The 16,673-nt window shown below is 37.9% G+C and overlaps 2 protein-coding genes across 7 annotated transcripts in view; both read right to left on the bottom strand.

The window, feature by feature from the left end:
- The window catches only part of RBM34 (RNA binding motif protein 34), a 25,740-nt gene extending 23,779 nt beyond the window's left edge, over nt 1–1,961 (bottom strand). The window contains exons 1-3 of the mRNA XM_002926596.4: nt 1,752–1,961; nt 1,470–1,644; nt 1,108–1,244 (exon numbers count right to left, since the gene is read on the bottom strand). Coding sequence (XP_002926642.2) covers nt 1,108–1,244; nt 1,470–1,644; nt 1,752–1,810 — 371 coding nt within the window. The 5' untranslated portion in view covers nt 1,811–1,961. The remainder of the gene's footprint in view (nt 1–1,107; nt 1,245–1,469; nt 1,645–1,751) is intronic.
- A 3,181-nt stretch (nt 1,962–5,142) lies between these two features.
- ARID4B (AT-rich interaction domain 4B) overlaps nt 5,143–16,673 on the bottom strand; it is a 146,548-nt gene continuing 135,017 nt past the window's right edge. For 4 of the 6 annotated variants that reach the window (XM_034662494.1, XM_034662496.1, XM_034662497.1 and 1 more), the window contains 4 exons: nt 15,592–15,705; nt 13,137–13,352; nt 11,746–11,892; nt 5,143–6,902 (listed from right to left, as the gene is read on the bottom strand). In XM_034662494.1, coding sequence (XP_034518385.1) covers nt 6,775–6,902; nt 11,746–11,892; nt 13,137–13,352; nt 15,592–15,705 — 605 coding nt within the window. In that variant the 3' untranslated portion in view covers nt 5,143–6,774. Of the gene's footprint in view, nt 6,903–11,745; nt 11,893–13,136; nt 13,353–14,776; nt 14,933–15,591; nt 15,706–16,673 lie in introns of those variants that run through there. The other 2 variants (XM_034662498.1, XM_034662499.1) reach the window with 2 other exon arrangements.

Raw genomic sequence — 16,673 nt, 5'->3', positions numbered from 1 at the left:
AAAAAAATCTAATAGCTGCAGAAAGAAAAGCAGCCACGGGAAATGCAAGAGAGGACTCACAAAACAAAGGCTTACTGTCTATTAAATATGGCAACTACGTCAGGAGGGCTCTGCTGAGCACTGTTTCAGAAGTTTGATCAGATCATAGAAAAACAAACACGAGCAAACATTCAGACTACAAGTTCATGGAAGATAAAACAGATCCAGAAAAGGAAGAGAACACAGGTATCACGTTTTTCTGAAAGCCTGACTATGAAGGGAAGGACCAAGGGAATGGTAAGTAGCGAAGAGGGAAACATGACTATAGACAGGGTTTGGTTTTGTTGGATTTCTCTTTTTAGGATGAGAATCTTGAGCATATTTGTATGGTAGACAGGGAAAAGACATAGGAAAGAGAAGAAAATGGATATATCTGATGGCATAATCCGGAAGGAGGCAGAAGAAGAGGTCTGTGGTATACACAGCACAGGTGAATGAATTAATCTTGGACAAGGAAGATGACACCTTTCTCTAAGAGAAAAGGAAAGAAATTAAGGATGCATAAATACACTTAGTAGGAGGTCAAAAAGCAGTAGTAACTGTTAGCAATTAATAGCTCTCTGACTAGGTAACAACAGCACTTGGGGAGAGAGAAATGAGAAATAAAGGGCTTGAAGAGAGTGGCTTCGCAGACTGAGTAAAGTCACCTGGGAACCTGTGATGTTACTGCTATTTAGATCTTGATCAAATACACTGTAAAGAAAACTTTTTTAAGCTAATCGCAGAAATCTGATCTCTGACTTAGAAAATTTAAGAAAACAAAACATCTTCTTCATGCTGAAATACAGATTTAGATTACAGATCTTAGACTTGCTTCCACTTAATGAGGCAGCTATGAATGGGGCGAAGATGAAACAAGACTGGCCAAGTATGAATAACTGCTGATGCTGGGTATATGAGGTTCTCCTCATCCTTTTCAAATTTTGAATATATAATAAATTTTCCATAATAAATTTTTTTGTAAAAATTAGAACTATGAAATGAGAAACAACGATGAATATTGCAAGTACAAGAATCTCAGTTTCTTTACCATCTAATTTAACATCAACTTAAGAGAATTCTACCAACCTGTTTGCCAACTTCTTGTCTGCATCAGAAAGTTTCTTCTTCGCTTTCATTGTTTTTGAAGGTTCTTGCAAAAGTGGTCTCTGAATTTGGGATGTACTTTCTTCCTCCTCATCCCGTTTCCTTTTATTGGTGGTCTCCTTTTAAAAATTGGAAGTTATGTTTGAGACCTCATCTTTTTTAATTTAGCAGTCTTTCTGAATTAGCAAATTTTCTCTCCCACTGGATGTCCAGTAATGAAAACTACTTAAAATTTTTTAAAAAATACTATCTACCCCACTCTAGAAACCAAACCCTGAGAGACAGACTGCTTGTTTTAAAGGCCGTCCTAATACGCCATTCGGAAAAAAAACCCGGTGACTTACTTTAGGCACAGGCACATACACAGGTTGAAGCTGAGGCTCTAAAGAGCTGAAGAGGGACGCCAGCCGAGCTGTGCTGTCTCTGGATGGGCGCTTGCCCTGGAACAAGCTGCTGGCGACTTGTCCAACCACATAGTCTCCGGTCAGATTCCCGCGAACGCCGTCGTCCCGGTCGTCTCTAGACACCGACGACAAAAATTCAGCCACGCCACGCCCCACCGTTTCGGCCGCCCGAGCTCCCGAACGCCCACCTTCGCCCAGGTAGACGTGATACGAGCCACTCACCCTTCCGCTGCACCTCCCTTTTTCTTCTGTTTGTTCTTCCCTTCCACCCGCATTCTCATCCCAAGGATTCCTAGACTGAGGCCCGCACGCGCGCTCGCACTTCCGGCTCCCGGCTACTTCTGCTCCCGGGGCCACGCCCCTTCCGCTCTGGGCTGCGTGGGAGCCTGAGACACGCAGAGAGTTGGGGCAGGGCTTCCGGCAGTGGAATGGCTTTCTTCAGGTTTGAGAAACCTTTCTTGGGAGTGAAGGAAGTCTTCCAGAGTATTTGAGGCCTGAAGTATAAATAAGAATCAGCCAGACTGGGTGTGGGGTGTCAGTCCAAGTGGAGGGAAAACACAGTCGAAAACCCCTGAATCATTGACGAGGGAGGAGGGAGGTTTATCAAGGAAGGAGGTTCCAGGGATGCTGGCTAGATGATACTAACAACGGGTGAAACAGTGTGAAGCGTACGTGGGTATTCTTTGCATTTCTCTGGCAATTTTTCTGAAATTTGACACAATTTCAAAATTAAGTTTAAAGTAGTGGAGGCCCCAACCCTAACCCCTTTGCCCTATTTTGCCAGATCGTTGGCACTCAAATCTCTTGCTATTTTCTCAGTCTAATTTCGCAGACTCCTCCCCCTCCAAACCCGCACATCCTAGCCTTTTTTACTCCTTGTTATTCCGTTACCTTTTGTTCTTCCTTTACCTAAAATTATCCTCTTTACTTATTTTCACCTGCAAAAGCATGCCCATCCTTCAAGGCCCAGCTCCGATATCTCAGGAAAATTTCCCAGCTATTTTCAATAGATTTTTTCCCAATCCTTCATCAAAATGCATTAGTCTTAATGTACACTCTCTCTAGATGTCTAAATGGGTGTCTTATTTATCCTATTTCTGTATCTCTAGTTGCTGTACCTAGTGAATGGCAATAAACTTATTTTTAGTTAATAAAAGATAAGATTATAATTAGATAATTGAATTCACCACTTTGGTGGTAAAAGCAGATCGAATTTTGACTCTGAGAACAGACCTTTCTGAAAGCTGCTTAACAGAATTCATTGAGAATATAGGTGACCTTTCATAGGCCACATCAGAAAAACATGAAAAAAAACTCAATATTTATCTGCTTGGCCCTGGTTTTGTTTGGAGTCTAAATTTTAGGTTTCCCATAATTGTGACCTTGCAGTATTTCACAAAAGATGGGACAAATCCAGCTGTCCCTATTTTCAATTCAAGCATCTCCCTCCATCTATCCTATACAGTCCAATGAAGAAACTCTTAATTTTTCCTTCAGAATGGCTCCCAATCCCATTCCCTCCCTACATTCTTAGCATTATTCCAAGAATCATTTTATCTGTAGCACTGCAACCTCATCACATTTGGCCTTTCCTGACTCTTCCTCTCCATTCTTGCCTACACATTCCGTTTCCAGATGACTCTCCCTTGAATATTACTTCAAGGTTTGCATCTCCTGTCACCATCATATCTGTCATCACCACTCTGGTATGTTCATTCATCACCCCCACTGGTTTTCCCTTGACCTTCCAGTTTAGCACATATTTTATTAGGTCTTACATATATTACTTCCAAAACTAAACCATGAAACTATTCCTCCAGGGTACCACATCTAATACAAAAACCATCATGATGTTAGCCAAAAATCCCTAAATAGATTAAAATTAAAAGAAAGGTGGAGAAATGGACTCAAAAAGAATGAAAGGCAGCACACATTTCTAGAGGAAAACAATTAGTGAGGGTTGTTAAAGAAGCTGTGGCTGGAGAGTTTAAAAAAATGATCCCCACTGCCTTTCAGAACTGGTTTTTAAGTGTTTGGAGATCACTTAACCCCCCCTGAAGAGTTTAAAATATAAAGACTCTTTTCATAGGAAAGTATAGACCAGGGGGGCCTGGGTGGACCAGTCAGTTAAGAGTCCAACACTTGATTTCAGCTCAGGTCCTGACCTCAGGGTCGTGAGTTCAAGCCCTACACTGAGCTCCATATGGGGCATGGAGCCTACTTTAAAAAAAAAAAAATAAAGAAAGAAAAAGAAAAAAACACTTTGTAAAAAATGTTAGTGGTCTTATGTGTGCTGCTTCAGCTTCCCCCAATCTCCCCAGGTTAAGAAAATTAAGAAGACCTCACTCTCAGGTTATTTCAGTAGGGGGAAAAAAAGTTTTGGAGAACACTATAAAAAACATATCCTCTTAACTTTACCATACACTGTAACTAGGTTGATAAAACATAGTTCAGGAGACCAGATGAAAACGTAAGTCAAATTCTGGTAATACCATGAAATTCTCAAACTCTCCAGAGGAGCTGGGAAGAAGGGAGAATGGGCAGGAAGACAGGCCCAAGAGTGTAAACCTCGACTCCAACAAAGTTTGGAATCGTTCTCCTTTAGAGCACTGCTTCTGTAACATACAAAGTAGGTTATAGTAGTTCCTTGATAAACAAGTTTTCATGATCAGGCAAGACTGAAAACAGTAGGGTAAAGGAAGTTAGCCAGGTGTCTCTTCACGGGCCTCCTCAGTTTTTAATATGCTAACAATGAATCTCTGCAGGGAAAAAGGTGCTATACATGGCATATATATTTGACAACTCCCAAAACACTTCCAGGAACCAGTATTCTAGGAATTCATTTTGGGAAGCACTGTTCTACAGATTTTAAAACTCATCCTTTAGAAGTTAAACAAATTTCTGTAAAAATAAATAAAGGGTCATCCCAACGGTGGGGATCCCAAACTATACATTTGAGCTTTTCAGGCCTTAAAAATTGTTTTAAGAAAGCACTGTCTCTTCATGAAAAGTTCATTAAATGGAGCAAGAAACCTAATTACCGATTTTTTTAAAATGGGGAGAAAAGCAGTGGTTCTCAACTCAGATGCATATTAAAGTCACTGGAGACCTTTAAAACCAGATCAACATCCAAGTCTCATCCTAGACCAATTAAGTACAACTCTTTGGGGGCAAGAGCTGCCCCACCACAGTATGAATACTGACTATTATTTTAACAATGCCCAGATGATTCCAATGTGCAGTAGGGTAGAGTAACACTAAAAGTAAAAAGTCCAATGAAATTACAAGACAGAAAAAAGGAAAAAAACTCGTGATGATTCCACATGTTGAAGAAAAAAAATTTTTTCTTCTTCAGGCAAAACACCAAGTCACAAATATTCATGTTCAGACTCAAACAAAATAGTCTATAGTGTATATACAAAGACATAAAAATGCCTAATAAATCCTATGTCTGGTTAATGGACTTTTAATTTTTATAGGTCTAATATTTCCCTTTTTTGGTAATGTCAATTAACCCCTTCTGATAATACAGGCTGGAGATGTATGTTCCAGTCAGTCATCACATACAGAAATGAACTAAAATTACTTAATCTTTTAGAAACAAAATCAAGGATTCACAAACTATGGCATTTTATTTCAGAGCCTTTGCTTACATTTGTACAATATATTACATAATTCTTCATTGTTTGTAGATCCTAATATATACTTTATAGCTTTTATTCTATAAGCTTTTTCTTCAACGTTTTGCTGTCAACAAATCTTTACAGTCCTGTACAAATTTGAGTAACTTGAAACCATTTTCAACAAAATTAGTTACTGTAAGCACACACTACAAGACTGAAAATGCTTTTCTTAGAAAAGTTGAATGTAAAGGATTCTGACACGTTAGCATCTACAACAAAACGCTTCGAAATTCTCACATGTCGTATTGCCAGAAAACAAATAAAACATGCCAGCTCCATCCAAAAAAAGTACACAGAACTACAATTAAAACGGTAAAACAGTCTGTACAGTAAAGTACTGTGTATTAACAGTGCCAGGTATTAAATAGCTTGAATGAACACATCCGCAATATACAAATGTATTACAAAGGTGTAGAATTAAATACAAGTGCCAAACAGAACAGAGATTGGAATCATACAACATAAAGTCAATACAAGTGAAAACAATTTTGCGTTCATTTTGGATTTTATACAAGGCATTTAATTTTATAGGCCTACCACCCCGATTAGCTATTTATACTTAAAATAACAACCATCCTTTTGAGATAGTTCATATCAACAACCTTGAACCATACTAATACAGTTTACTTGTTCCTGAAGTCCTCTTGTTGTAGCTCATAATAAAATAAGCAATACAAATGAATTATCTGTATTTAAGGAAAAAGAAACATTTACAAGAAAACACAAAAATATAACTGTTATAATTCATTATGAATAAATATACACTTTGAACTGGCTAAGTACAATCTTTATACATTGTTTAAGATTTAATACAGTTTATTAGCCATTTTCTTTTTTCACACAATGTATTATATCAAAATTAAAAAAAAATACTGATTTATAGAAAAATGGCAAAGTACAGTAGTTCCATTCCAATTTGAAGGGGCATGAAAAGCCACTGCAAGACCTTTTAGCCTAATTCAAACCTGTAAACATGTTCAGTCTTTTTTAAAGAGAATCTTTAATATTTGGTTACCAGGATTGATGTCTAATATCCTGTTAACTGCAGGTTTTGAATTTATTACATGTGCTTGACTTATACAATTAAAGCCACCCTAAGGTGACTTGCTTTAAAAAACAATTAGCTCGTACAAATGAAAATAGGTTCATATTTTTTCATAAATAAATGGAAAAATATCAAATGTTCCAGCTTTAACAAAATACAAGGGAATACATATACAGTAAGTTATCTTAACATGTTCTGGCCCACCGAATAACTATGCTTACTGTATTGTCTCTACAGGCAGTGAAAAGCCTCCATTTGCCACAGTGGAAGGCCTTCAAGTTACCAGACACACAATTCCCAGACAAGTTGGAAACAATTATTGCTTGAGGAAAAGCAGTTCATTGTACTTTTTCTTCATAAAAAAAGTGCACTTAAGTGCCAAGTCAGCTTGTCAAGAAACAATTTTTAAATATAAAATAGTGCTTGTCTGATTTTTTTTTTGTGCCACTGTGCAGTATAAAAAAAGACGTGGCCCTCAACAGCCATTAAGTGCAAAGTGCTTTAGCAAGTCCTGCTGTCACCTGCACTCAACTGACATTCCATTTTGTGATGTGCTGGACATTGATGGTTCAGCTAAAGTTAACATAACAGCAGCTGTTATGGAACTGGATGAAGGGGAAGAAGAGGATGAGGATGTAGCAGCACCTGAGGAAAGGGAAGACCAAACCAAAGGCTTAATAAACATATATACAACAATAGAAAGAAAGAAAACACCAGTCCTCTCAACTAAAATTCTGTTGTATTCTCTAAAATCAGCTGGCTGACAACAAGAGCAGTCCATATGTAACAATATCATCATGTCGAGAAAGGAAAAACCAATGTATCTCAAGCAGCTAGACCATGCCAAACTACAGAGTTAATGGAAAAGGACAGATCAGGGAATGCTGCTTCTGCATGGATAAATTAGGAAGAAAAAAATCATGGGCCCAGTCTATTAATACTTGGAAATAAAACTGAGAATCGACTTCTGTAACAACAGAAACAATTGTCAAAAAGAACTATGAATCCAATAGAAAAATCTGTAATTCACCCAAATATTGCTCCCCTCGACTTAAATCCTACATCTTTCCCCTGTTGGGGAGTTTCTAAGGAATTGAAATAGTGACGAGAATGGGAAGCTAACTGATTCTGCATTTTCCTGCACTTCGTTTACAAAGCAAATGACACATTTGTTATTTTCCTCGGGAAATTCTCTCCTTGTTATCCATCAATATTTGAAAAAAAAATGTTTTAAGGAATACATGCACGAGGTAAAAGAAATTCCTTTGGTACAGGAATATAAGGTGGAAAAGCAAATCTCCTCCTCATGAAAAACCCTCCTAAGTCCTCCAAATTCCCCTTTCACATTGTTACCAGTAGCTTCATAGTCTTTAAAATTCTAGAATAGGGGCTGGCAAATTACTGCCTCCAGGTCAAATCTGGCCCACCTGCTTCTGTTAAGAAAATGTACTGGAACACAGCCATGCCCATGTATTTACATCTTGCCTATGGTAGATTTCATACACGTACAATGGCAGGGTCAGGTTGTTCTAAGAGACCACTTGGCCCAAAAAGCCCAAAATATTTATCATCTGCCTCTACAGAAAATGTTTCCAACCCCTATTATGGAGAAATGTTATCTCCAGAAGCTAGAGATATAATATGCAAATTTAACATGCGCAGCTACAACTCTACTTTAAAAACACACAAATGGAAGCATCACAGTTTAGTGTTTGATTCTTGATTTTTTTTTAACACTTAACAATCTATCTTAGGAGACTGTTGCACATCTGTACATATATAAATCTACCTCTTTTTTTTTTAAGATTTTATTTATTTGAGAGAGAAAGAACAATCGGTAGGGAGGGGCGGGGGGGGGCAGGGAGAGAGGGAAAGAGAGAGAGAGAAGCAGACCCCCTGCTGACCAGGAAACCCAATGCAGGGCTCAATCCCAGGACCTGGAGATCATGACCTGAGCCAAAGGCAGGCACTTAACTGACTGAGCCACCCAAGTGCCCCCCTCTTTTTCTTTTCAAAGTTGAATAGAATTCCATTTTATATATGAATTGTAACTTATTTAATACCTACTCTCTTCCTGTTACCAACAATGTAATGACTATTTTGAGCTTTTTTTTATTTTAAGATATTATTTGGTAGAGAGAGAGAGAGAGCACAAATAGGCAGAGTGGCAGGCAGAGGGAGAGGAGAAGCAGGCCCCTCAATGAGCAGAGAGCCTGTTGTGGGGCTTGATCCCAGGACCCTAAGGATCATGATCTGAGCCAAAGGCAGATGCTTAACTGACAGAGCCACCCAGGCACCCCAATTTTGAGCATTTTAAATAAAATTTTAAACGTCTACTTTTTCTTCAATGTAACGTATCACAATTTAAATAATTTCTATCTGTAGTTATAAATATTACCACAACAAACTTCTTTATGGTTATTATTTTTCCTTGAGACCTATTCTTAGAACTGGAATTAGCTAGTTCTCCAAATACATAGTCAAATTGTTTTCCAAAATAATTGTGTTGTGCCAATGCTTCCAGCAATATATATGAATTTCACTGTATTTTCCTAGCACTGGTTTCAGTTATACTTTTTTTTTTTTGGCTAGGAATAGTATTATATTTGACTTGCTTTTCTTTGACAACTAGGATAGTCATTTTCCTACTGAAATATTGTTATTTATTTGAGATAGAGTGAAAGAGAGAGCATGGCAGGGGGAGGGGAGGAGGCGGCATAGGGAGAGGGAGAAGCAGGCTCTCCACTGAGCAGGGAGCCCGATGTGGGGTTAGATCCCAGGACCTGGCGATCATGACTCGAGCTGAAGGTAGATGCTTAACCAACTGAGCCACCCAGATGCCCCTCCCTACTGATATTTTAATAGTATTTAGGAACTAACTTTCAATGCTAACTCCCCAGAGAAAGCATCCATTTATCAGAATTACTTGCTATAGAGAATCTGTGATAACCACATATACAAAACATTGTTTTAAAAGAGCAGTTTCTGGATAGACATCTTATTACATAAAAAACACTCTAAAAAGGCTTGGATGACCTAAGAGTAAGGAGCTCTAGCATAAGCATTTAAGTAGTATGCTTATTATAATTGATTTTTAACTATTTTTAGATGGTTACATACCAAATAGAACCCTGATCCCCTTCTTTTGACAGAATGTTTCTGTACATACTTTCTATATATTAACATTTAATTTCTTTTCAAATGACTCCATAACCTGGACTTCTAGCCAGCCCACAAATTAAAAAGCCTAGATAAAGGTGGAGAGAGTTATAGGACTTATTACAACAGCAAAAGAGGGAAGGAAGAACATTCTTCTGAAGAAAAAGAAAATGAAAATCAAAGTGTATCAGAGAATGAGAGCATGGAAAAAGAGGAGGGCTGGGGAGGCAAAATCATAAGCTTGCAATGACACTGCCCCCTCCCCCGACCCCTAATGTCCCCTTTCTGCACTTGCTACAAAACTCAAGACGTGAGATTTTCCTAGGGTTCCCTTTCTCCTAGGGTCACCATTTCTACCTCCTCACCTTCCTATCCCCTCCTCCGCTTAATCCAGCTCCACAGCTCATGGTAAATGCTCTTGAAAAGGTCACCGGTAATTCCAACATTGACCAGTCGCTGGCCTTTCAGAAGCATTTGACAAGATGACAACTCTCCTCTTCCTCAACTCTTGGCCAGCTTCTCCTGGTTTTCTTCATTCAAGGCTATTCCTCAAGTCTTCCTAGTTCGGTCTTCTCCCTCTCAGCCCTACTTGTGAAAGTGGGATGGACCCCGCTTTCCTTCTTTTGTACACACTTTTCGAGGTGATTTCCTCAAGTACTGGGGGCTTAACAAACCATTTGCAGTCACTATTATAGTGTAGCTATGCCAATGACTTAAAAATGATCTCTCTAGCCCTGCCTTCTCCCCTGAGCTACATACTTACATATCCCACCATTTATCTGACATCTCCACTTGGATGCCCAATAAGCGTTTCAAAAAGTAACATGGCAAAAGGGCGCCTGGGTGGCTCAGTCATTTAAGCGTCTGACTTTGGCTCAGCCTATGATCTCAGGGTCCTGGGATCTGAGCCCTTTGTTGAGCTCTGTGCTCAGCAGAGAGTCTGCTTGTCCTTCTCCCTCTGCCATTCCCCCTGCTCATGCTCTCTCTCTCTCAAATAAATAAAATCTTAAAAAAAAAAAAAAAAGCAACATGGTGAAAACAAAATGACTGATCCTTTCTGTGTTCCCCAACCCACGATGTCATCTTTTCCAGGTCTTCCTCATTTCCAACGTCAGCACCAAGTAGCCACGTGTTCCAGCTGAAACATCTTACTCCCTCTCTCCTCCTCCCACACTGAATCCATCAGCAAGCACTGTCAACCCAACACTGACTGCTCTCCAGCAAGCACCCAGTCTCCTGCAAGCACCCAGTCTAGGGCACTGTCACTCGCCCCCTGAAGCCACCGAGATGGGCTCCCTAACCGACACTGCTTCCCTTCTTCACCACTACCCCTCTAGAGTCTGCTTTTTACACTGCAGACAGTGATCTTTTAAAACTACAGACCTGTCATTTCCCTGTTTATAACTTTCAAATAGCTGTCCATCTCACTTAGAAAAAAATATAAACCCTTCATCCTTGCCTACAAGGCCCCACATGATTTGGCTTCTGCCTACCTAACTTATATTTCTACCACTTTCACCACAGTGGTTTTCTTTTTGCTCCTGAAAGGTACCAAGTGTATCCCCACCTTAGAGCAGCTGTTCTCAATCTGGGTCGATTTTGCCCCCTAGAGGATATTTGAAAAAACATCCGGAGACATTTTTGGTTGTCATGACTGTGGGGGGCTACTGGCATCCAGTGGGTGGAGGCCAGGGATGCTACTAACCCATCCTACAGTGCACGCCCACAGCAAAGAATTATCTGGCCCAAAATGTCAGTAGTTCTAAGTTTAAGAAAGTCTATCTTAGGGAATCCTTGCTGTTCTCTCTGCCCAGGACTCTCTTATGGACTGAATTGTGTCTCCTCAAATTTCCATGTTGAAGCCCTAACTTCCAATGTGACAGTGTTTGGAGATAAGCAATACACTTCCTGTTGTTTAAGACCCCAGTCTGTGGTACTTTGTTATGGCGGCCCTGGCAGACTAAGAGAACTCTTTTCCCTCAGATTTAATTTCTCTCACTTCCTCTGGTCATTCAGGTCTCAATGAAAATGTCTTGACCATTTGTAATCTAACACAACCTATCCAATCCCTGCCTTAACATTATTCTCTTCACAGTGCTGCTCATAATCTGAAATCTCATTTGGTTGTTTTTTTTTTTTTTTTAAGGCAGACTGTAAACTCCAAGAAAATGAACATTGTGATTTGAGATAATTTTTCTTTAGATAACGTTTCCCATTTTATACATGAGGAAAATACGGCAGAGCAATTAAAGAACTTGCCCAAAGATACACATAAACTCACATGAGTCTAACTGCAGGCACAAAGTGCTTAAGTAAGATTAACACTTACTTTCTCTCTCTTTCTTCTTTAAACGCTTTCTCCTCCGATCAATGGAAGCTACTTCAGATTTTAATGACAGATAATGTTTTCTGATTTCCTGAAGTTTTTCTTGAAGAATTGTGATACGTTCAGCACTTGTCATATTTTCCAGGTCCGCTGTGAATTTAAAACTTTCATCAACATTTATTTTTGAACAAAACTGTAGTACATAAAAGAAAGCATACAGTATGGTTGCAGAAAAAGGTCAAGACAAATAAACTAAAAATAAGGCTTGTGGGTATGTTTCCCTGAGATTTTTTTTTTCCTAGCCTAGAACAAAGAGCTATGCCTATATAGGGGCGCCTGGCTGGTTCAGTCGGTTGAGCAAGTGTCTCTCGATCTCGGGATCAAGTGGGTTTCAAGCCCCACCGTGGGTGTAGAGATGAAAGAGAAGGAAAAGAGAAGGAAAAGAGAAGGAAAAGGAAAAGGAAAAGGAAAAGGAAAGGAAAGGAAAGGAAAGGAAAGGAAAGGAAAGGAAAGGAAAGGAGGAAGGAAGGAAGAAAAAGAAAAAAAAAGAAAAAGAAAAGAGAAAAGAAAAAGAGAAAAAAAGAAAAGAAAAGCTATGTCTATATATGCCTGGTACATAATACATGTATGGTATTGTTAAATGAATGTGTGTGTAGAATTAAAAACCTTAGAACCTAAACCCATATGCTAAAAATTCCACATTCAAATACAGTATCACCACAATATATCACTAAAAAGCATACTTAGAAATAAGACTAGTAAGACACCAAACTGTTAAAATCGTAATACAGTTTTGAATGTCTGGACTGTGGATAAATTTTTCTCTTTTGGCCTCTTTTTGTTCTCTTTTTAGATTTTTATAAGTATGTTTAATTTTCATTTTTATGTATAACTTTTAAATTGTAGGAAAATTTTTAAAAGCTCTAAAAAGCAGTTTTCAATTTCCTAGGAATATCTTCGTATGTGAGAAACTCTGGGGTAATCTTTTTCAAAAAATTTTTATTATGGAGATTTCTCATATAAACAAAAGTACACAGAATAATAATGCAGTCTCACATACCATCATCTAGCTCAAGTGATCAGTAATTCATGGCAAATCTTGTGTCATTTATACCCCATCGACTCCCACCCCCAAGAGCAGATTATTTTAAAGCAAATTTCTACCATCCTATCATAAATATCTAGACAGTGTTGATATTTGCCTGAATTGCCTTAAAATTTTTCTTTTAGGTACTTGCTCATTCAAATCAAGATCCAAATAAGCTCTCTACACTGCAATTGGTTACTATGTGTCAAGTCTGGTTACAGCCTCTTTTTCAGGGTTATTATAGCCTCAAGAGTTACCAGGCTGAAGTTTCTTCCTCTTAACTGTCAGTTTACGAAATGTCACTTACACATCTGAAAACTCCATTTGTAAACTTTGGGTAATCGATTGCTGGGTTCCTTGAGATCAGGATCCTTATCTCCATTCTTTCCACATTTTCCTGGGGACTGCGTCCTTGCAGGAGATTTGGTACTGTGAGACTTCATTCCAGTGGAAACTGATTTGACTGGCTGAGTCTTAGTTACACTTTCCCCAGCAGAAAGTTCTTCACTATCACTACTGTTTGCTGAAAGAAAAAGAAACAGAAAAGCATTAATAAACAGAAAAGTAACAAAAAATTTGTCATCGATTTTAGCAAACAATTTAAAATTAACCACATGAATTTATTACTAAAATAAATACCTTGCTTTATACTTATAGACCCTGCCTAGAGACCTGGAAAATCATCATGTACAAATACAGAAGCATCTCAGTTAAGGAAAACAAAACCATAACCAAAAAATTCTTCTTACCTGAATTGCCAATAATATTTTTTTAAAAAAACATTCAAACTAATCTTGCATTATACCTGATAGACTGTCAAATGTATCATAATTACATATTTGAATGGCTTTTTATTCTATTATGTTATTATATATCCAGCATTTTTTTAATGACTAATTATAGGAACTTAATTTTAATATTTTAGGTTGGATACAGATCATGTTCATGTAACACTTTTCCTACTCCTCTGGCCATAAGCGAACAATAATAGATAATCATGAAATTCAATAAAAAATTCTTTGGGTTCCCAAGCTCTAAACTTTGATGTGTACAATGATTTTCTCCTTAAGTAGCTCCTGCATCATAGCTTGTTGACTAAAATAAACCATCAGTTCAACTCTGGTAAATATATTTGGTATGAAGTTTCACAAATCTATGTAAGAACTATGTTACATCTGCCTCTGCTGAGTAAAGCCTCAATCTTCAATAGAAAGGCTTAACCTTGCCAGTTTACCTCGTGAATAGGTGATGGAATTGATATTTCCATGAATTACCATTTTCTGGATACAAAGTATTATCTTAGATTCCACGAGCTGGTTCCATTTTACTAAATTATTCTCAGAGAACGGTTTCCTCATTCTGATTTACCAAGCCTTTAGCCCAATCATTAAAATGGGAAAATTCAATTAACTACAACTGCTACAGAACAGTTATAGAATACAATCAAATATAACTGCTGTACCTCGAAATTATAGGAATACATTAAGTGACTTGTTGAAGATGAGCCCTCTTAGGAAATGTCATTTAAATGGTGAAGTCTTGAAGACAAAAGTATCACTGTGTAGTAACACTTTAAATATCCTGTCGGTTATTCCAAGTAATTGATGATCAATTTGGCATGTATTTATTGATTCTTTACTTAACAACAGCTACCCCCCAAAAAAGCACAGTTAGGCTCTCAAAGCCTGAAAAGTATTTAGACAGCAAAGGTATACAGCAACTCCTCCCACTGTAGTGTTTGAAGAATGAAGAAACTCTACTACTTCTTTACACACATCTTAAACGAATCCCCTCCCAATCCCACCACTGCTGCTCTGGAACCCCTGGCAACTCCTAGCTAAGCCACCCAAGGCTTGGCCCCACTCTGATGCAGTGGTCTGCCTCAGCCTGGCTTTCATGGCCTTGCTGAGCACAGCCGCCCGGGGCCCCGAGGGACGCCATATTCACCGCCTGGAAGTCATATGGGCTCAGCAGAACCTCGGGGAGCTGGCCGCATAACCCTTTTCTGCACTGAAGTGCAGCCAAGCCGGCCGATAGCAAAGGTCAGGCAGTGGAGGTGGCAGGAGTCTCCTGGAAGAGCAGCAGGAGGTCAGTGTGGGGCACCTGAAAAAAAATTCTTTACATATTTTCTGCTTCTCACTTTGTCTACAAAAGAGAGATAAAATGTGCAGCTCTCAGGAGAAATACAGTATATAAATTCCTGTTGGTCAACAAACAGAGCCATTACTAAAGTTAAATCTTCAGTATTGTATATAGATGCTCTTGGAACACATAGTTTAGGGTACCAAGAGAAAAGTAATAGACTGGAGTTGTTGGAATTACAGCTCTAAAGCTATCTGGATTATTCTCTTCCAGTCTGATTTTGCCTTGAAGAGTTACAAAGCAATCAATTTCATTGTAATAAAAATAATATATAATTGAAGCATTTTCAATTATATATGGCACATATAATGGCAAGTGAAAAGAATTGTGGGACGTAAAACTAACAAAGATGTTGAGCTTATATTATATTGGCTATTATTTTAAAAAGGATTACCTGATCATTCATCAGCAATCAATACCACTGCTGAATATCAACACCAAACTGCTTAATCCTAGAATTTACCTAGGATCAGAAGACTTCTGTGTGACTTTTTGGAGGGCAGAGACAAAATCAAAATATTTAACTATCCCATATCCTGAACACCCTTTTTTTAATGTGGGGGGGGGGAACATATCCGCCATTATTTTTATATTTAAATAATGAGAGGTTTCACACTTACTGCCTTTTCCCTTCTTTTTGCTGTTTACCACTGTTGCTTTATGGCTTCGTTTCTGCTTTTTTGATGAACTTCCTCCTCCCTGAGATTCTTTCCCTCTTTTCTGACCTGTACAGGCTACGATGGGAAAGAAATTATTAAGTAACACAAAATAAAATCAAGCTTTCCTAGGTATAAAATAATTCCACATTTTAGAAGCATAGAACAATTCTGAAATTATGCATGTTCATTATGAGGTTTATAAATTATCATAGAAATTACTGTAGTTTCTAGAATAAATTATCATCAATGAACTGAATTACTGCACATAATAAAAGTTAAGAGTCTTAAAAAAGCAAATTAAGTATGCACACCCTTCTTAGAAAAATCAGATATAAACTAAAAATAGTTCTCAATTTAGTACTGGGAGTTTATGAGTCTAGTAAATCAAACACTGGTAAATGCTGAAAATAAAAACTGAAATTTGTTAAAATTCAATAAAACCAAAATAAATATTAAGATTTAATTACAGGTAAAAATATGAATATATCTTATAATGATATTAATATAATTTTTAAATATCATCATATTAACGGGATAAATTTTAGTAGTAATTCACACTTAGTTATTTTACCAATTTATTTATTTCATCAATAACTTCACTGCCAGAGCACTGGTTAACACATATACCACTTACAAATCCAGCATAGTAATTCTAAGGAACGTTTCATCTTCTTGGTAGGAAATTATCCTGAAACATCATAAATGTCTCCCTTTTCTTCAAAGATTAGCCCACGTCCTACATCTTCACTAAGACTTTCCCTGATGCCCAGGCTTCATGGCTTGACCACTACTCTGAATGGTAGTTTCAGTACATTTTTCTATACTATTAACTTGGTCCTCAGCATCTGCTGTGTTTCTGTGTATTTCTAGTTATATGTGTTGTCTACCAGACTTCTTCAGAGATTAAGAAAGTCCCATCTCTACTCAATACAGTGCTGGATACTATAATGACATGATATAAATATGATAAAAAAATTATGCTATGTTTGCTACAAGAAATATTTCTTAGTCCTGTTACCAATGGTAAAATCAGTCTTGAGCAT

This window comes from Ailuropoda melanoleuca, chromosome 6 (genome assembly GCF_002007445.2).
Source record: "Ailuropoda melanoleuca isolate Jingjing chromosome 6, ASM200744v2, whole genome shotgun sequence".
In the NCBI taxonomy this organism is placed as follows: Eukaryota; Metazoa; Chordata; class Mammalia; order Carnivora; family Ursidae; genus Ailuropoda; species Ailuropoda melanoleuca.
This window is presented reverse-complemented; position numbering and strand designations above follow the sequence as displayed.